Source organism: Eumetopias jubatus, unplaced genomic scaffold (assembly GCF_037043125.1).
Source record: "Eumetopias jubatus isolate StellerSeaLion01/CBP00866 unplaced genomic scaffold, mEumJub1_p1.0 scaffold_4, whole genome shotgun sequence".
Lineage (NCBI taxonomy): Eukaryota > Metazoa > Chordata > Mammalia > Carnivora > Otariidae > Eumetopias > Eumetopias jubatus.
The window spans coordinates 52349131-52371378 of NW_028274810.1; the positions used below are offsets into that span (position 1 = coordinate 52349131).

The window sequence follows — 22248 nt, forward strand, 5'->3', positions numbered from 1 at the left end:
TAAAAAATCCATCATTAAAATATTTTTAGGGCATTATTCTTATCCAAATATTAACCTAGAATTATTTTGGACTATAGAATATAGTACAAGTAGATCCTGAATAACATACTTTGAAACCCATAAGACATAAAGGGAAGCTCTTAACACCAAAAAAAGGAAAGGAAAGAATAACAAATGGATAAATAAATGATCTGAAATCAGAGAGGGAGAGATGCTGGAAGCAAATGTTAAAATTAGCACATGAATCTAGAGTTCATTAAGTCTTGGTCCCCCACAATTGAGAGGACGGAAAGAGATATTTTTGTATTAATCAAAGACCCTTAAAAGGATTTCAGTTATCTCAAGTGATCCCAGGTCTCATAGCTACTATCATAAGCCAACATGAATTTTCTCTGGAGGAAATCATATCCCATTTAGGCTCTTAAGATTCCCTCAGATTGAGTTTGGTAAAAATAAACCAAACCAATAAAGAAGCCATTATGAATGAGAATTAAAAGAAATAACAAACCCTAGATCTACATCGTGAGGACTGTGGATAACGAGATTTTAGTAGGGCTATATTATGAGATATAGAATATAAAATATATGTGAAATATTTAAACAGAAGATAAAGCTAACACCTCACTAAGAAACTATCAAAATGATGACTCATATTTGCAAAAACATCTAAAAAGAACTGTAAAATAAAGTATGCTTATATAACTGTTGAAACTAAAAAGTAAATGTTAAATTTAAACAAGGCATAATTGAACAGAGATTTAATAACTTGAAACATAGATCTGGATAAACTATACAAAATAAACCTTGGAGAGAAAAATATGATATAAAGTATGAAAGAGAAGTTAAAAAAAGACATCGACAATAGAATAAAGGTCCAACATGCATCTGGTTAGTTTCAAAAAGTCAAAGTAGGAAGAATGGAGGAGAGGAACTATTCAAAAAGAGGGGGTAAGGACTTTCCGAAGCTCTTAAAAGACATCATGTCACAGAAACAGGAATAAATTTTTAAAAATATCCAAAAAAAGAAGTTGTGCATTGTACTGGTACTCCAGGATATCAAATGTTAAAAGATTTTAAAAACAGAAGAAAAAAAGAAAGAAAAAACATATCATCCACAGAGAAACAATTAAACCAATTGCATTATTAGGGACAAAGAAGTTTACTTCATAATGACAGGAAGGTAAAAATAATTCTAATCTTGAATATCCCTAATAAAATAACCTCAACATATATGAAGCAAAAATTTAAAATTTGTTAAGTATCCTATTAAAGTAGATTTAAACTTGCCTCTCTTAATTACTGTATGTCAACCAGACAAAAAATTCACATAGATACAGAAAATTTGAACCAAAAACATTTAATGATCACAACTCTTCATTCAACAATTAGAGAACATACACTCTTTTCAAGCACACACGGAACATTTATAAAAATCATCCAGGCGGAGCAAGATGGCGGAGGAGTAGGAGACCTAGATTTCGTCTGGTCTCAGGAATTCAGCTGAATGGGGATCAAACCATTCTGAACACCTACGAACTCAACAGGAGATCGAACAGGAGAGTAGCAACAACTCTCTGAACAGAGAAGCGACCACTTACTGGAAGGTAGGGCGTGTGGAGAAGTGAATCCGAGGTGATATTCGGGAGGATAGACGGCGGGGGAGGGGCCTCCGCCGGCCGCTTCTGGCAAGTGATAGAGCCGCGGAGCACAAAATCGGACCTTTTAGAAGTTGGCTTGGCGGAGGGACATCGCTGCAGTGGCTAAGCGGGGGGTGGAATCCTCCCGGGACAGTGTGGTCTCAGGACCCTTGGGGTCACAGAGAGACCGGGGGTGCCTGAGTGCGCCAGAGCTCCCAGGTATCAGAGCGGGGAAGCCGGCTACAGAGATGGACCAGAGTCGCGGGCTCTCAGCTCGGGGTTGCCATAAACTGTGATCTGTGGCCCAGTCGGGGCACGGCTCCTCCAGCAGGGACCCAGCAGGCGGCAGATCCGGGGAGACTCCCCTTCCTTCCCGGGGAGGAGCGGTGCGGGAACGCACTGCAGGGATCTGCTGGGTTTGGAGACTCCGCGCGGGGTCGGGTGCCAGAGATAGCAACGCTTGATCACAGGCCGGGTGAGCACGGAGTGTGGCCGGAGACCGGGGACACGGAAGTGACTGATTTTCTCTGGGGGTGCACTGAGGAGCGGGGCCCCGAGTTCTCGGCTCCTCCGGGTGGAGATTGGGAGGCCACCATTTCTGCCCTGGTCCTCCAAGGCTGTACCGAGAGCTTGCAGGGAACAAAAGCTCCTGAGAGCAAACCGGAGCAGCTTCCTTAGCCCGGACCGACAGGGCGGGGCAATTCCGCCTCCGGCAAAGACATTTGGAAACCACAGCAACAGGCCCCTCCCCCAGAAGATCAGCACAAACAGCCAGCAAGCCAAGACCAAGTTTACCGATCAAGGAGAAGGGGAGAACTCCAGCGCTAGGGGAATACTGCACATAGATTCATGGCTTTTTTTTTTTTTACCATGATTCATTATTTCATCAAAGTTAATTTTTGTTGACTGTTTTTTTTTTATTTTTCTTTTTCCCTTTTTCAACCAACATCTTATCAATCCCTTTTTTTAAAAAAAAAAAACATTTTTTATTTTTCATTTTTAGAGTCATATTTTATCCCTTCATAGTAGTTACCCTTATTTTTGGCATATATATATATGTTGTTCTCTTTTTAAAATTTTGAGGTACAGTTTCTTCTAACAGATCAAAATATACCCTAAATCACTAGTGTATGGCTTTGTTCTAGTCTTCTGCCTGATCACATTCTCTCCCTTTTTCCTTTTTTTTCTTTTTTTTTTCTTAAATCTTCTTTCTTTTTTCAAACAACTTATCTTACCAAGTCCTTTTATAAAATCTTTTATAATTTTCATCTTTACAGTCATCTTCCATCCCTTCATTGTATCAACCCTTATTTTGTACATATATGTCTTTCTTCCTTTAAAATTTTAGGAGGCACTTTTTTCTAACAGACCAAAATACGCCCAAAATCTAGTGTGTGGCACTGATCTATGCACTAGCCTGATCAAATTTGATCATATTCTGCTTTTTTTGTATTGTTTTGTTTTTGTTTTTATCTTTTTTTTCTTTTTTTTTTCCTCTTTCTTTTTTCTTTCTTTCCCTTTCTTTTCCCCTGGTTTCAGGTCTTTTCTGATTTGTATACAGTATATTTGCTGGGGACGTTGTAAACCTGTTAGCATTTTGTTCTCTCATTCATCTATTCTCCTCTGGACAAAATGACAAGACGAAAGAAATCACCTCAGCAAAAAGAACAAGAGGTAGTACCGTCAGCCAGGGACCTACTCAATACGGACATTAGTACGATGTCGGACCTAGAGTTCAGAATCATGACTTTAAAGATACTAGCTGGGCTTGAAAAAAGCGTGGAAGTTATTAGAGAAACCCTTTCTGGAGAAATAAAAGAACTAAAATCTAACCAAATCGAAATCAAAAAGGCTATTGATGAGGTGCAATCAAAAATGGGGGCACTAAATGCTAGGATAAATGAGGCAGAAGAGAGAATCAGCGATATAGAAGACCAAATGATGGAAAATAAAGAGGCTGAGAAAAAGAGAGAGAAACAACTACAGGATCACGAGGGCAGAATTCAAGAGATAAGTGATTCGATAAGACGAAACAACATTAGAATAATTGGGATCCCAGAAGAAGAAGAGAGAGAGAGAGGGGCAGAAGGTATATTGGAGCAAATTATAGCAGAGAACTTCCCTAATGTGAGGAAGGAAACAGGCATTAAAATCCAGGAGGCACAGAGAACCCTCTCAAAATCAATAATAATAGGTCAACACCCCGACATCTAATAGTAAAACTTACGAGTCTCAGAAACAAAGAGAAAATCCTGAAAGCAGCTCGGGAGAAGAGCTATGTAACCTACAATGGTAGAAACATTAGATTGGCAACAGACCTATCCACAGAGACCTGGCAGGCCAGAAAGGACTGGCAAGATATCTTCAGAGCACTAAACGAGAAAAATATGCAGCCAAGAATACTATATCCAGCTAGGCTATCATTGAAAATAGAAGGAGAGATAAAAAGCTTCCAGAACAAACAAAAACTAAAGGAATTTGCAAACACGAAACCAGCCCTCCAAGAAATATTGAGAGGGGTCCTCTAAGCAAAGAGAGAACCTAAAAGCAGCAAAGAGCAGAAATGAACACAGACAACAGACAGTTAACAGTCACCTTACAGATAATACAATGGCACTAAATTCATACCTTTCAATAGTTACCCTGAATGCAAATGGGCTAAATGCCCCAATCAAAAGACACAGGCTATCAGATTGGATTAAAAAACAAGACCCATCCATATGCTGTCTGCAAGAGACTCATTTTAGACCCAAAGACACCCCCAGATTGAAAGTGAGGGGGTGGAAAACCATTTACCATGCTAATGGACACCAAAAGAAAGCTGGGGTGGCAATCCTTATATCAGACAAACTAGATTTTAAAACAAAGACTGTAATAAGAGATGAGGAAGGACACTATATCCTACTTAAAGGGTCTATCCAACAAGAAGATCTAACAATTGTAAATATCTATGCCCCGAACATGGGAGCAGCCAATTATATAAGGCAATTAATAACAAAAGCAAAGAAACACATTGACAACAATACAATAATAGTGGGGGACTTTAACACCCCCCTGACTGAAATGGACAGATCATCTAAGCAAAAGATCAACAAGGAAATAAAGACTTTAAATGACACACTGGACCAAATGGACTTCACAGACATATTCAGAACATTCCATCCCAAAGCAACGGAATACACATTCTTCTCTAATGCCCATGGAACATTCTCCAGAATTGATCACATCCTAGGTCACAAATCAGGTCTCAATCGGTACCAAAAGATTGGGATCATTCCCTGCATATTTTCAGACCACAGTGCTTTGAAACTAGAACTCAACCACGAGAGGAAAGTCGGAAAGAACTCAAATACATGGAGGCTAAAGAGCATCCTACTAAAGAATGAATGGGTCAACCAGGAAATTAAAGAAGAATTAAAAAAATTCATGGAAACCAATGAAAATGAAAACACAACTGTTCAAAATCTTTGGGATACAGCAAAGGCAGTCCTGAGAGGAAAGTATATAGCAATACAAGCCTTTCTCAAGAAACAAGAAAGGTCTCAAATACACAACCTAATCCTACACCTAAAGGAGCTGGAGAAAGAACAGCAAATAAAGCCTAAACCCAGCAGGAGAAGAGAAATCATAAAGATCAGAGCAGAAATCAATGAACTAGAAACCAAAAGAACAGTAGAACAGATCAACGAAACTAGGAGCTGGTTCTTTGAAAGAATTAACAAGATTGATAAACCCCTGGCCAGACTGATCAAAAAGAAAAGAGAAATGACCCAAATCAACAAAATCATGAATGAAAGAGGAGAGATCACAACCAACACCAAAGAAATACAAACAATTATAAGAACGTATTATGAGCAACTCTATGCCAGCAAATTAGATAACCTGGAAGAAATGGGTGCATTCCTAGAGATGTATCAACTACCAAAATTGAACCAGGAAGAAATAGAAAACCTGAACAGACCTATAACCACTAAGGAAATTGAAACAGTCATCAAAAATCTCCCAAGAAACAAAAGCCCAGGGCCAGATGGCTTCCCAGGGGAATTCTATCAGACATTTCAAGAAGAATTAATACCTATTCTCCTGAAACTGTTCCAAAAAATAGAAATGGAAGGAAAACTTCCAAACTCATTTTATGAGGACAGCATTACCTTGATCCCAAAACCAGACAAAGACCCCATCAAAAAAGAGAATTACAGGCCAATATCCTTGATGAACATGGATGCAAAAATTCTCACCAAAATACTAACCAATAGGATCCTACAGTACATTAAAAGGATTATTCACCTCGACCAAGTGGGATTTATCCCTGGGCTGCAAGCCTGGTTCAACATCCACAAATCAATCAACGTGATATAATACATTAACAAAAGAAAGAACAAGAATCATATGATCCTCTCAATAGATGCAGAAAAAGCATTTGACAAAGTACAGCATCCTTTCTTGATCAAAACTCTTCAGAGTATAGGGTTAGAGGGTACATACCTCAATATCATAAAAGCCATCTATGAAAAACCTACAATGAATATCATTCTCAATGGGGAAAGGCTGAGAGCTTTTCCCCTAAGGTCAGGAACGCGGCAGGGATGTCCACTCTCACCACTGCTATTCAACATAGTATTAGAAGTCCTAGCCACAGCAATCAGACAACAAAAAGAAATCAAAGGCATCCAAATCGGCAAAGAGGAAGTCAAACTCTCACTCTTTGCAGATGATATGATACTGTATGTGGAAAACCCAAAAGACTCCACCCCAAAACTGCTAGAACTCATACAGGAATTCAGTAAAGTAGCAGGATATAAAATCAATGCACAGAAATCAGTGGCATTCCTATACACCAACAACAAGACAGAAGAGAGACAAATCAAGGAGTCGATCCCATTTACAATTGCACCCAAAACCATTAGATACCTAGGAATAAATTTAACCAAAGAGGCAAAGGATCGGTACTCAGAAAACTATAAAATACTCATGAAAGAAACTGAAGAAGACACAAAGAAATGGAAAAACGTTCCATGCTCATGGATTGGGAGAACCAACATTGTGAAGATGTCAATGCTACCGAGAGCAATCTACACATTCAATGCAATCCCCATCAAAATACCATCCACTTTTTTCAAAGAAATGGAACAAATAATCCTAAAATTTGTATGGAACCAGAAGAGACCCCGAATAGCCAGAGGAATCTTGAAAAAGAAAAGCAAAGCTGGCGGCATCACAATTCCGGACTTCCAGCTCTATTACAAAGCTGTCATCATCAAGACAGTATGGTACTGGCACAAAAACAGATACATAGATCAATGGAACAGAATCGAGAGCCCAGAAATGGACCCTCAACTCTAGGGTCAACTTATGTTTGACAAAGCAGGAAAGAATGTCCAATGGAAAAAAGACAGTCTCTTCAACAAATGGTGTTGGGAAAATTGGACAGCCACATGCAGAAGAATGAAACTGGACCATTTCCTTACACCACACACAAAAATAGACTCCAAATGGTTGAAAGACCTAAACGTGAGACAGGAGTCCATCCAAATCCTAAAGGAGAACACAGGTAGCAACCTTTTCGACCTTAGCCGCAGCAACTTCTTCCTAGAAACATCGCCAAAGGCACGGGAAGCCAGGGCAAAAATGAACTATTGGGATTTCATCAAGATAAAAAGCTTTTGCACAGCAAAAGAAACAGTCCACAAAACCAAAAGACAACCGACAGAATGGGAGAAAATATTTGCAAATGACATATCAGATAAAGGGCTAGTATCCAAAATCTATAAAGAACTTATGAAACTCAACACCCAAAGAACAAATAATCCAATCAAGAAATGGGCAGAAGACATGAACAGACATTTCTCCAAAGAAGGCATCCAAATGGCCAACAGGCACATGAAAAAGTGCTCAACATCGCTCGGCATCAGGGAAATCCAAATCAAAACCTCAATGAGATACCACCTCACACCCGTCAGAATGGCTAAAATTAACAAGTCAGGGAACGACAGATGTTGGCGGGGATGTGGAGAAAGGGGAACCCTCCTACACCGTTGGTGGGAATGCAAGCTGGTGCAACCACTCTGGAAAACAGTATGGAGGTTCCTCAAACAGTTGAAATTAGAGCTACCGTTCAATCCAGCAATTGCACTACTGGGTATTTACCACAAAGATACAAATGTAGGGACCCAAAGGGGTACGTGTACCCCAATGTTTATAGCAGCAATGTCCACAATAGCCAAACTGTGGAAAGAGCCAAGATGCCCATCGACAGATGAATGGATAAAGAAGAAGTGGTATATATACACAATGGAATATTATGCAGCCATCAAAAGGAATGAGATCTTGCCATTTGCAACGACGTGGATGGAACTGGAGGGTGTTATGCTGAGTGAAATAAGTCAATCAGAGAAAGACATGTGTCACATGACCTCACTGATATGAGGAATTCTTAATCTCAGGAAACTGAGTGTTACTGGAGTGGTTGGGGGTGGGAGGGATGCGGTGGTTGGGTGATAGACATTGGGGAGTGTATGTGCTACGGTGAGCGATGTGAATTGGGCAAGACTGTTGAATCACAGATCTGTACTTCTGAAACAAATAACGCAACATATTTTAAGAAAAAAGAAAAAGAAGAAGATAACAGGAGAGGAAGAAAAGGGGAGTATGTCAGAGGGGGAGACGAACCATGAGAGATGATGGACTCTGAAAAACAAACTGAGGGTTCTAGAGGGGAGGGGTGTAGGGGGATGGGTTAGCCTGGTGATGGGTATTGAGGAGGGCACGTTCTGCATGGAGCACTGGGTGTTATGAACAAACAATGAATCATGGAACACTGCATCAAAAACTAATGATGTAATATATGGTGATTAACATAACAATAAAAAAATTAAAAAAAAAATCATCCATGCACAAGACCATGAAGCAAGGTTTCAAAAATTTCAAAGAAATAGTACCATACAAACTAAATTCTCTGGCCATAAATAGAATTAAGTTAAAAATTAATAACATAAATCTCAAGGAAAACATAGATAATATTCACACACACATTTGGAAGTTAAAAAGCACATTTTCTAAGTTCCTCATGAATCAAAGAAGAAATCATAATAGAAATTTAAGAAATACTCAGAATTAAATAATTATGAAAATAATACCTACAGGATGACACAAGGTGGTACCTTAAGGGAAATGTATAGTTTTCAGTGTTTATAGCATAGTTCATAAAACCTATCTGGAGATAGTGCTAGCGTATTGTTGGTGGGCACTGAAAGTAGTAGGGATGCTGGGAGGTACAGTAAATAGAGTCCTTCGGAGGTAATTCAGTGCAGTCTTTCCCTAAAGAGTTTTTTGAACTCTCACTTAATGTTTGGTGCAATCCACATAAAAGAAGGTAATTTTAAAGAGAAAACATAATATAAAGAGGTAATATCTGTGGTAACAATTTTTATTAATGAGTTGATTATACTTTTTTTGTAGTCGGAGAAACAAGAATTATGAGACCCTTTGTAGAAATAGATTAGGCAATGACTTATATGTTGAAAGGATGATGCAGACTATTAATGGAGCTCCAAAGAACAAAGAGGTTCAATGTGACAAAATCGTAAAGGAAGACAAAGGTAATTCATATTTTATTCTGCTTGATAAATGACCATATTTTAATATACATTCTTTGAGTCTGTCAATTAACAAATGAATGTTGAAACATATAAAGCAAAGATAGAAATACATTGGCCAAATCACAATAGTAGCTGGGTACTGTAATCTACAGCTTTTAGAATTTGATAAATAACGAGTAATAAATATACATATAAAAGATTTAGATAACATAATTATCAATTTTGATTTTTATAAAAACTCTATCATAGAATTTTGTACTCTTTGAATGTTTATGAAACATTTAGAGAAACTGTCTGCTTACTATTTCACAAAGAGTATCAACCACAACTAATTACATTTAAAATGTGCCAGGTACTATTCAAGACCTTTCACATATATTAACTGGTTTAATCCTCACAACAACCCTACGAGGTAGGTGCTATTGTTACTCTCCATTTTGGAGGAAGAAACAAGCAAAGAGAAGTTAGCCAACTTGCTAAGGTCACTCAGCAAGTATGGCACACAGTAATACCCTCAGACAGTCTGGTTCTAGAGGTTGTATTCTTTACTACACTTATTGTCTTTCAATGTTTAACAACCCTGCATGGCCAACAATCTGCGAAGTAGGGCCAAAAAGGTAATTAGAAGAAAGTTTTTAATTTTAATGACCTTTGTTGTTCAGCAAAATTATAAGCTAGTTCTTTTGAAAGATTAAAATAGACAAACTTCTAAGCAAGTACTAAATCAAGAAAAGGGCAACTTATGATTAGTAGGAAAGCTTTATGGCATCTTTACTCACTCTTGCCATACTTCCCTTCCCAACGTGGTGATGATCTTAAAGACAGCAGTCTGCCTTCCCAGTTTGAGACCCTGGCCTCTGGTTCCAGAGGGGGCAGAGCAAACTTTATTCTTAACAGAGTTGGTTTCTCTGTTTCAACCTGTCTGGGAGCTACTTGAAGGACTGACACAGAGCACTTGTCTTATTATTATTTTTTTTAATTCAGCACTCTCTCAGGTGGTAAAACAGCTGTGCATACTGCATTCTCCACAAATATTGAAAGGCAAATGAACAACTCATCTCTCTTAGAGTCAAGAGAATACAATGGAGTCAAATAAGAACACACTAAAAACCTGAGAGAAAAAGCTAGGGAGGGAGTTTCTTTGGGAAATTAAGATATTGAAAAAGGCTTGCATATACAAGGAAATTTAGAAAGTCATGTGCATGCCTAGGGCAGGATGCATGCTCAGAAAAGACTTGAAAATATCCTAATCTCTCACCTCTGGCTGATCTCTAGGCTCAGTACAAGCAGGAAGTGAAGACTAAGGCATAGTTGTAAACAGGCTGGCTAAGCATTAAAGGAATACCTTAACACAGACTCAATCTGCGAAGACTGGGAGTTTCCCCCCCACACACCTTTTTTTTCCTTTTCTCTTTGCTCTCCTTTTTTTCTGATGCGGGGAGGAATTCCGATGTTCAAGGAAATATCTGTCAGGACACTTGCTGACCAAAAGCCAAAAAGCAAACACTTCTAAGATGATACATGACAAAGAATAAAGTCTTTATAAAAATAGTTTAGAAACATCACTAAGCGAACAAACAACTAGGACTCACAGCAAACTACAAAAACGAAACCCAAGGACCAAGAAGAATCTGATTTCCAGAGTTACCACATTATTATATTCAAAATGTTCAGTTCTCAAAAAAAAAATTACAAAGGATAGAAAGAAGTAAGAAAGTATAGCCCACTTAAGTAAGAAATTAACAGAAACTCTCACTGTGGAAGTACAGACTTTGTATTTATTAGCCAAAAACTATATCAATTGTATTAAATATTCTGATAAGGCTAAAGGAAACTATGGGCAAAGAGCTAAAGCAAACCAGAATGATATACACACAAATAAAGAATATGAATAAAGAGATAGGAATTATAAAAAGAAACCAAACAAATTCTGGAGATTAAAAGTACAATAATTGAAATGGAAAAACTCATTAGAGTTATCAATAGCAAATTTGAGCAGGCAGAAGAAAGAATCAGCAATTCTTAAAAGACAGGACAATTAAAATAATCCTGTCTGAGGAGCAGAAAGAAGAATAAAGAAAAATGAACACAGCTCAGAGGACTTATGTGGCTCCACCAAGCAAACCAACATACACATAAAGGGAATTTCAGGATGGTAGAAGAAAAACAGAGATAAAGAGGAAAAAAATATTTGAGGAAATAATGGCCAAAAAACTTCCAAAATTTGATAAACGTCATGAATCTGCATGTCTAAGATGCTCAACAAACTCCAAAAAGGATAAACAAAGAGATCTACACTCAGGCACATTATAATTAAGTGTTGAAAGGGAATCTTGAAAGCAGCAAAAGAAAAGTGACTCATCATGTACAAGGAATCCTCAATAGGATTACACAGATTTCTCAGCAGAAACCATGGAGTCCAGAGGTCAGTGGGATACCATACTTAAAGAGATGAAAGAGAAAACTGTCAACCAATAATTCTATATCCTTCAAATAATTCTCATGATGGAGAAATTAAATAAAATTAAATATATTCCCATGAAGGAGAAATTAAGATATTCCCAGATAACAAAAGCTAAGGTGATTCAGCACTAGAAGAACAGCCTTATGAGAAATGCTAAAGGGAGTCCTTCAGGCAAAAATGAAAGGACACCAGAGAGTAACTTGAAGACATACGAAGAAACAAAGAACACTGGTAAAGGTAACTACATAGGTAAATACAAAAGCCAGTATTGTAATTTTGGTTTTTCTCTCCTCTATTTGTTTTGCAATATAATTTAAATAAATACATAAAACAATAATTATAAATCTATACTAATAGGCACACAGTGTACAAAGATGTAATTTGTGACATCAACATAAAGTGGGTGTGATGGAGCTTTATAGGAGCTCCTGTATACTACTGAAGTAAGGTACTATTAATTCACAATAGATTGTTAAAATTTTAAGAAATTACTTGTAATTTCCAAGGCAACCACCAAGAAAATAACTTAAAAATTGCAAAAAAGAAAATTAGAAAGGAATCAAAGCAGAACACTATTAAAAAATCAAGTAAACACAAAAGAAGACAGTTATGGGAGAATTGAGGAACAAAGACATAAGACATGAGGAAGACAAAGAAAAATGGCAGAAGTCCTTCCTGAACAATAATTACTTTAAATAAATGGATTAAACTCTCCAATTGAAACACAGATATTGATAGGATGGATTAAAAAAAAACTAAACATGATCCAAGTATATGCTATCTAACAAAAGACTCACTTTAGATCCACAGACAAAATATGTAAAGTGAAAGGTTGTATGTAGCAACCAAAGAAAGCTGAGATAGCTTTACCAATATCAGACATAGTAGACTTTATATAAAATTGTTACAAGGGCCAAAGAACATTATATATTGATAAAAGATTCAATCCATAAAGAAGATATAACAATTATAAACATATATGTACTTAACAAGAGAGCCTCCAAATAATATGAAGCAAAAATTGACAGGATTGAAGGAAGAAATAGACAGGTCTACAATAAGAGTTGAGACTTCATTACCCCACTGTCAATAATGGACTGAACAACCAGAAAGATTGTCAATAAGAAAATAGGGGACTTGAATAATAATACAAACTAGATATAACATACATACACAGAACACACCATCCCCAAACAGTAGAATACATATTTTTTTCTCAAGTTCACATGGAAATCTCTCCAAAATACACCATTATGTCAGGCCACAAAACAAGAGGTAATAAAATTTTAAAAATTGAAATCTTTTCTGTCACAATGTAATGACACTCATAATGTATAATAAAAGGAAAACTGGAAAATTTAAAAATATTTGGATATTAAGCAACACACTCTTAAACAACCATTGGGTCAAAGATGAAAGCACAGGGAAATTAGAAAATATTTTGAGATGAGTGGGAATGAAAATACAACATAGCAAAACTTATAGGATATAGTGGAAGTAGTGCTTAAAGAGAAATTTATAGCTGTAGATACATTAAAAAGGAAGATCTCCACTTAAAACTAATGTAGCATTATGTATCAACTATACTTCAATAAAAAATAAAAATCTCAAATCAATAACTTCACACCTTAAGAAATGAGATAAAGAAGATAAAACTAAACCAAAAGCCAGCATAGGGAAGAAAATAATAAAAATTAGAGTGGAGATAAGCAAAATGAGAATAAACAGAAAAATCAATGAAACTAAAAGAAACAGAGAAAAATCAATGAAACTAAAAGTTCGTACTTTGAAACGATCAACAAAACTGCCAAAATTTTTGTTAAACTAAGAAAAAACAGAAGATTCAAATTACTAAATGAGAAATGGAAGTGGGGACATTACTACTGACCTTACAGAAATAAAATAGATTATAAAAAAAATGAACATCTGTATGTCAATAAATTAGATAACTAAATGAAATGGACACATTCCTAGAAACTCACAACTTGTGAAAACTGACTCAAAAAGAAATACAAAATCTGAACAGAGCTATAATAAGTAAAGAGACTGGATTAATAATCAAAACTTCCTAAGAAAGAAAATCCCAGGAGCACCTGGGTGGCTCAGTCAGTTAAGTGGCTGGCTGACTTTGGTTCAGATCATGATCTCAGGGTCCTGGGATTGAGCCCTGCATTGGGCTCCCGGCTTGTCCCTTGCTCTCTCTCTGCCCTTCACCTCACTTGTGCTCTCTCTCTCTCTCACTCTCTCTCTCAAATAAATAAATAAAATCTTAAAAAAAAAAAGAAAAGAAAATTCCAAGACCAAATGGTTTCTCTAGTAAATTCTACCAGTCATTTAAAGGAGAAGCAACACCAACACTTCAAAAAATAATTTTCCAAAAAATGGAAGAGAACACTTAAAAATCATGAGGCCAGCATTACTCTGATACCAAAGCCAGACAGAGACATCGAAGAAAAGAAAACTAATACCAGTATTCCTTATGAATATGGATGCAAAAATCCTCAATAAAATACTAGTACACTGAATCAGCTCCACATTAAATGGATTATACCATATGATCAGGTGTGTTTATCCTAATGATGCAAGGGTGAGTCAACATATATGTCAATCAGTGTAATACACATAGTCTCATGATAAAAATACTCAACAAATTAGGAATAGAAGAGAATCTTCCCAATCTGATAAATGGCTTTATAAAACCCCACAGCTAGTGTTGTACTCAATGGTGAAAAACTGGAAGCTTTCCCCATAAGATCAATAACAAGACAAGGATAAAATAGATAAAATAGATAAAATCTATTCTATCCAGACTGCTTTCTCGACTTCTATTCAACATTGTACTGAAACTTTTAGTGTAAGCAATTAGGCAAGAAAAAGAAGTAGAAGACATTAAGTCAGAAAGGAAGAAATAAAAGTATCTTTATTCACAGTTGACATGATTTTAAGTATAGAAAATCCTAAAGAATTCACACAAAAACTATTAGAGCTAATACGTATGTTCAGTAAGTTTCAGAATACAAAATCAACACACAAAATTCAGTTGCATTTTTATATACTATCAATGAACAATTCAAAAAGGCAATTAAGAAAATATTTGCACTTACAATAGCATCTTGAATAATAAAATACCTACGGATAAATCTAACCAAAAAGGACAAAGACTTGTATACTGATAACTACAAAACATTGCTGAAAGAAATTAAAGAAGTCCTAAGTAAGTGAAAAGATATCCTGTATTTATGGTTTAAATGACATAAGGTTAAGATGTAAATCCTCAAACCAATCTACAGATTCAACACAATACATATCAAAACCCCCAAAGATGTTTTGCAGAAATAGAAAAATAAATCATTCTATGGATATCAAAGGACCCTCCAAATAGCCAAAACAATCTTGAAAAAGAACAAACTTCTTTTCATACTTCCTGTTTTGAAAACTTGCTATAAATTTACAGTGATCAAAATAGGGTTGTACTAGCATAAAGATAGGTATATAGACCAAAAGAATAGAATAGAGAGCCCAGAAATAAACTCTCACATATATGGTCAACTGATTTTTGATAAAGGTGTTAAGACCATTAAATGGAGGAAAAATAGTCTTTTCAAAAATGGCGTTGGGACAACTGGATAGCCACACGAAAAGAATAAAGTTGTACTCATACTTCATACCATCTACAAAAATTAACTCAAAATGGAACCCAATCAGATTGGGAAGATAACATAAATATAAGAGCTAAAATGATAAAACTCTTAGAAGAAAACACTGAGGTAAATATTTTTGCCCTTTACTTTTACAATGGATTCTTGTCCATTGATAAGATATGACATGAAAGCAGAAAGAACAGAAGAAAAAAATGGATAAATTGGCCTTCATCAAAAAACCTTTTGTACATAAAAGAACATTATCAAAAAAGTGAAAGGATGACCTATATAATGGGGGAAATATTTGCAAATCCTATCTCTCGTAAAGTTCCACTATCCAGAATATATAAGGAATACTTATAATCCAAGAACAAAGAGACAAGCAACCCAATTAAAAAATGGGCATCGGACTTAAATAGACATTTCTTCAAAGAATATATACATATTGCCAACAAGCACATGAAAGTGTTCAACATCATTAATCACTACAGAAATGCAAGTCAAAACCATGAGTTACCATTTCTCACTAATTAAGATGACTATGATTAAAAATGGAAAATAACAAGGGTTAACAAGGATGTTGAGAAATTGGAGCCATCATACACAGCCAGTGGGAAAGCAAAATGGTACAGCTGCCATGAAAACCAGTTTGGTAGTTCCTCAAACAATTAAATAGAATTATCATATGACCCAGCAATTCCATTCCTAGGTATACAGAATTGCTGGGTCATATGATAATTATATATAACATATATCCCAGAGAATTGAAAACAGGTAATCAAATACAGGTACACACATATTCATGGCAGAAGTATTTATCATAATCAAAAAGTAGAAACAACCAAGATTTCCCTAAGTGGATGAATGGATAAACATAATGTGTAAAATACATTCAATGAAATGTTATTCAGTCACAAAAAGGAATTAAGCACAGATACGTGCTTTGAGCAAATTCCTCTCTTCTACTCTAAAAGATGTCAGAAGTTTCTCTCTGGAGAGGAAAAAATCTAATCTATTCACCTACCAGAGGGTATCTTGATTGCTAGAAAGTTTTGGCAATTATCAATAAAGTTGATACAAACATCTGTGTGCAAGTTTTTGTGTAGACATAATAAGCTTTCAATTTCTTTGGGTAAACACCAAAGAACATATTGCTGAATCATATGGTAACAGTGTTTTTCATTTTGTAAGGAACAGCCAAAGTTTCTTCCAAAGTGGTTGTGCCATTTTGCATTCCTGTCAGCAATAATGGAGGGTTCCTGTTGCTCCATGTCCTCACCAACATTTTGTGTTGTCAATGTTCCAGAGTTTGACCATTCTAAAAGGTGTGCAGTGACATCTCATTGTTGTTTTAATTTGTATTTCCATGATGACATATGATGTGGAGCATATTTTCATATAATATTTGCTATCTGTATGTCTTTGATGAAGTGTCTTTTAAGCTCCTTGGCCCATTTTAAATTAGGTTATTTTTTCTTCTTGTTGAGTTTCAAGAAATACATGTATATTTTGGACAACAGTACTTTATCAAATGTAGCTTTCAAATGTTTTCTTCCAGTATGTGGCTGGTCTTGTTATTCTCTTGATATTGCCTTTCACAGAACATACATTTTTAATTTTAATGAAGTTCAGCTTATCAGTTTTTGCTTTAGCAATCATACCTTTCATCTTGTATCTAAAAAGCCATCATTATACACAAGGTCATCTGAATATTCTTCTATGTTATCCTCCAGGATTTTCATAGTTTCACTTTTTACTTTTAGGTCTATAATCAATTTTGAGTTAATTTTTGTGAAGGATATAAGATCTGTGTCTAGATTCTTTTTTACATGTGAATGTCCTGTTGTTCCAGCACCACTTGTTGAAAAGACTTATCTTTGTTCCATTGTATTTGCTTCTTTATCAAAGATCAATTGACTATATGATGTGGGTCTATCTCTGGCCTCTATTCTAGTCCATTGAACTATTTGTCTATTTGTTCACCAATATCATATTGTCTTGAATGTTGTAGTTTTATAGTAAGTCTTCAAGTTGGGTAGTGTTAGTCCTCCAACTTTGTTCTTCTTCAATATTTATTGGCTATTCTGTGTCTTTTGTCTCTCCATGTAAACTTAGAATCAGATTGTTTATATTCACAAGATAACTTGCTTGGATTTTAATTGAAATTGCATTGATCTATAGACCAATTTGGGAATAACTGACATTTTGACAATATTGAGTCTTCCTAAACTTGAACATAGAATGTTTCTCCATTACATGAATGATTTTGTACATTAAAGTTACGTGGTTTTTCTCGTATAGATTTTGTACATATTTTGTTAGATTTATAGCTAGCTGTTTCATTTATGGGACAATAATGTAAATTGTTATTTTGAATTTCAAATTCCATTTGTTCATTGCCAGCATTTAGGAAAGGAATTTTGTATTGGCTTTCATGTATTTATCTTGTATCCTACAACCTCTCTTTAATCACTTATTAGTTCTAGGAGTTTTTGTCCATTCTTTCGTATTTTCTATATATACTAACATGTCATCTGTAAACAAAGACAGTTTTATTTCTTCCTTCCCAATCTGTATTTTGTTTCCTTTTCTTGTCTTATTGCATTAACCTGGACTTCCAATATGATGTTGAAAAGGAGTGGTAAGAGGGGATATCCTTACCTTATTCCTGATCTTAGTGAGAAGGCTTCTAGTTTCTCACCATTAAGTATGCTAGCTGTAGATTTTTTTGTAGATGTTTTGATCAAGTTGTGGAAGTTCCCTTCTATTCCTAGTTTACTGAAAGTTTTTATCATGAATGGGTATTAGATTTTGTCAAATGATTTTTTCTGAATTTATTGATATGGTCATGTATTTTTCTTCTCTAGACTATTGCTGTGATAGATTACATAGTTAATTTTTGAATGTTGAACTACTTGTGCATACCTGGGATAAATTCCACTTGGTTTAGTGTATAATTCTTTTTATACATTGTTGGATTTGATTTGCTAATATTTTATTGAAGATTTTGCATCTGTGTTCTTTGAGAGTTATCTGTCTGCTGGGTTTTTTGGGGGTTTTTTTTTGTAATGTTTTTGTCTGCTTTTGGGTATTCAATGTTGGCCTCAAAGAATGAGCTAGAAAGTATTCCCTCTGTTTCTATCTTCTGACAGAGATTGTAGAATATTTGTATAATTTTTTCCTTAAATTACTGATAGAATTTAGCAGTGAATCCATCTGAGCCTGGTATTTTCTGTTTTGGAAAGTTATTATTGATTCCCTTTCTTTTTTTTAAATTCAATTTCTTTAATTGATATAGGCCTATTCAGATTATTTCTTTTTGTGTAAGTTTTGGAAGATTGCATCTTTCAAGGAATTAATCCTGAATTTCATTTGTGGGCATATAATTGTTCATAGTATTCCTTTGTTATCCTTTTAATGTCCATGGGATCTGTAGTGATGTCCCCTCTTTCATTTATGATATTAATCCCTTTTTTCTTAGTTATTCCGGCTAGAGGTTTATTGATTTTTTTTTTTAAGATTTTATTTATTTTTTAACAGAGAGAGAGAGACAGCGAGAGAGGGAACACAAGCAGGGAGAGTGGGAAAGGGAAAAGCAGGCTTCCCGCCCAGCAGGGAGCCCGATGTGGGACTCGATCCCAGGACCCTAGGATCATGACCTGAGCCGAAGGCAGATGTTTAATGACTGAGCCACCCAGGCGCCCTAGATGTTTATTGATTTTATTGATCTTTAAAAAAAAAAACAGTTTCTTGTTTCACTGATTTTCTCTATTAGCTTCCTGTTTTGAATTTCACTGATTTCTTGCTCTAATTCTTTTAAATTAAATTAAATTTTTAATTGAGATATAATTGACATGTAACATTATATTAGTTTCAGGCATATAAAATAGATATTTGTATATATTGTGAAATGATCACTACAAAAGTCTAGGGTAGGAAACCTGAACTGTAACTGATGTATTGCTAGAGGCTCACTGTGAACAAGTCTGAGAGTTAAAAACTCCAGGGGCATCCATCATAGGGAAGTCCCCACTATTATATAACACTTTTTTTTTTTTGGTGTTAAGAACTTTTAAGATCTATTCTCTTAGCAACTTTAAAATATACAATACAGTATTATTTTTTTAATTTAATTTTATTTTATTATGTTAGTCACCATACAATGCATCATTAGTTTTTGATGTAGTGATCCATGATTCATTGTTTTCATATAACACCCAGCGCTCCATGCAGTACGTGCCCTCCTTAATACCCATCACCAGGCTAACCCATCCCCCCACCCCCACCCCTCTAAAACCCCCAGTTTGTTTCTCAGAGTCCATAGTCTATCATGGTTCGTCCCTCCTCTGATTCCCCCCCCTTCATTTTTCCCTTCCTTCTCCTAATGTCCTCCATGCTATTCCTTATGTTCCACAAGTAAGTGAAACCATATGATAATCGTCTTTCTCTCTTGACTTATTTCACTTAGCATAATCTCCTCCAGTCCCATCCATGTTGATTTAAAAGTTGGGTATTCATCCTTTCTGATGGCTGAGTAATCTTCCCTTGTATATGTGGACCACATCTTCTTTATCCATTTGTCTGTTGAAGGGCATCTCAGCTCTTTCCACAGTTTGGCTATTGTGGACATTGCTGCTATGAACATTGAGGTCCATATGGCCCTTCTTTTCACTACATCTGTGTCTTTGGAGTAAATACCCAGTAGTGCAATTGCTGGGTCATAGGGTGGCTCTATTTTTAATTTTTTGAGGAACCTCCACACTGTTTTCCAAAGTGGCTGTACCAACTTATATTCTCACCAACAGTGTAAGAGGATTCCCCTTTCTCCACAACCTCTCCAACATTCGTTGTTTCTTGCCTTGTCAATTTTTGCTATTCTAACTGGTGTAAGGTGGTATCTCAATGTGTTTTTTTTTATTATGTTATGTTAATCACCATACATTACATCATTAGTTTTTGATGTAGTGTTCCATGATTCACTCTTTGTGTATAACATCCAGTGCTCCATTCAAACGTGCCCTCTTTAATACCCATCACCAGGCTAACCCATCCCCCTACCCCCTCTCCTCTAGAACCCTCAGTTTGTTTCTCAGAGTCCATAGTCTCTCATGGTTCATCTCCCTCTCCGATTTCCCCCCTTCATTTTTCCATTCCTAGTATCTTCTTTTTTTCTTTCTTTTTTTTTTTTAAACAAATCAATGTGGTTTTGATTTGAATTTCCCTGATGGCTAATGATGATGAACACTCAAAATGGATGAAAGACCTCAATGTGAGACAGGAATCCATCAAAATCCTAGAGAAGAACATAGGCAGTAACCTCTTTGACATTGGCCACAGCAACTTCTTTCAAGATACATCTCCAAAGGCTAGTGAAACAAAAGCAAAAATGAACTTTTGGGACTTCATCAAGATAAAAAGCTTCTGCACAGCAAAGGAAACAGTCAACAAAGCAAAGAGGCAACCCACAGAATGGGAGAAGATATTTGCAAATGACACTACAGACAAAGTGCTGATTTCCAAAATCTATAAAGAACTTCTCAAACTCAACACCCAAAAACAAATAATCAAGTCAAAAAATGGGCAGAAGACATGAACAGACACTTCTCAAAAGAAGACATACAAATGGCTAACAGACACAATATAGTATTATTAACTATAGCCACTATGCTGTACTTTACATCACCATGACTTATTTATTTTAGAACTGGAAGTTTGTAATTTTTAACTCATTTCACCCACCCTCCATTCCCTGACCTCAGGCAGTCATCAATCTGTTCTCTGTATTCATGAACTTGGGATTTTTTCTTTCTTTGTTTTTGCTTGTTTTTTAGATTTCATGTGTAAGTGAGATCATATGATATTTGCCTTTTCTGGTTTGACTTATTTCAGTTAGCATAATGCCTTCAAAGCCCATCCCTGTTGTTACAAGTTGGCAAGATTTCCTTCTTTTTTATGGTTGAATAATATTTGTGTGTGTGTGTGTGTGTGTGAGAGAGAGAGAGAGAGAGAGAGACATTTTGTCCATTTTTCTATCAAGTGTCATTTAAGTTGCTTCCATATCTTGGCTATATAAATAATACTACAATCAACATAGGGTACAGGTATCTTTCTGAGTCAGTGTTTTTGTTTTCTTCAGATAAATACCCAGAAGCAGGATTGCTGGATCATATGATAATTATATTTTTATTTTTTGAGGAACTTCCATGCTGGTTTCTATAGTGGCTGCAATAATTTACATTCCCACCAACAGTGCATAAGATTTTCCGTTTCTCCACATCCTCCCCAACACTTGTTATTTATTGTGTTTTTGATAATAACCATTCATATTAATGTGGTGGTAATGTGTGGAGGAGGCAAGCATTCAATAGTCCTTTGATTTGGTCTCAGTCTTTTAGTGTGCCTATGTCTCTGGATTCTGAACTTCACAAGTATTTTTCTTCTGCCCCCCCCTTAGGTGGGACAGAATGGCTCAAAGTTGCTGGTATTTGGTATTTCCTTTCCCCCAGGTCAATTATAGTCTGATAATACCCCAGCAGGTTGTCCTCTGGTTAATTAGTTTCTCTTGAAGGCAGTCCTTGTTAAGAACAGAGTACTCTAGCATATTCCAAAATGGTTCCTTTTCCCCTCCCCCTGCCAGAACCACAAGGGGTTTTTGTTGTTGTTGTTTTGTTTTTGTTTTTGTTTTTTGGCCGTTCTGGGAATTTGGTCAAGCTCCTGGAGATAAAGCTCACAAAATTGGGGACTTCCCTATGATTGGGTCCCTATGGAGTTTTTAACTCTCAGACTTGTGAGACAGACAGTGAGCCTCCAGCAATTCATCAAGCATAGTTTAGGTTTCCTACCCTGGCACTGGTTCCCACAGTGGTTTCCACTCCTAAGTCTGCTCCAATAAGCCATGACTCCCTGTA

The 22248-nt window shown here is 36.0% G+C and overlaps 1 protein-coding gene across 1 annotated transcript in view; it reads left to right on the top strand.

Moving 5' to 3' along the window:
- DNAI4 (dynein axonemal intermediate chain 4) overlaps window positions 1-22248 on the top strand; it is a 97135-nt gene that overhangs the window by 28319 nt on the left and 46568 nt on the right. The window contains 1 exon segment of the mRNA XM_028102371.2: window positions 9096-9235. Coding sequence (XP_027958172.2) covers window positions 9096-9235 — 140 coding nt within the window.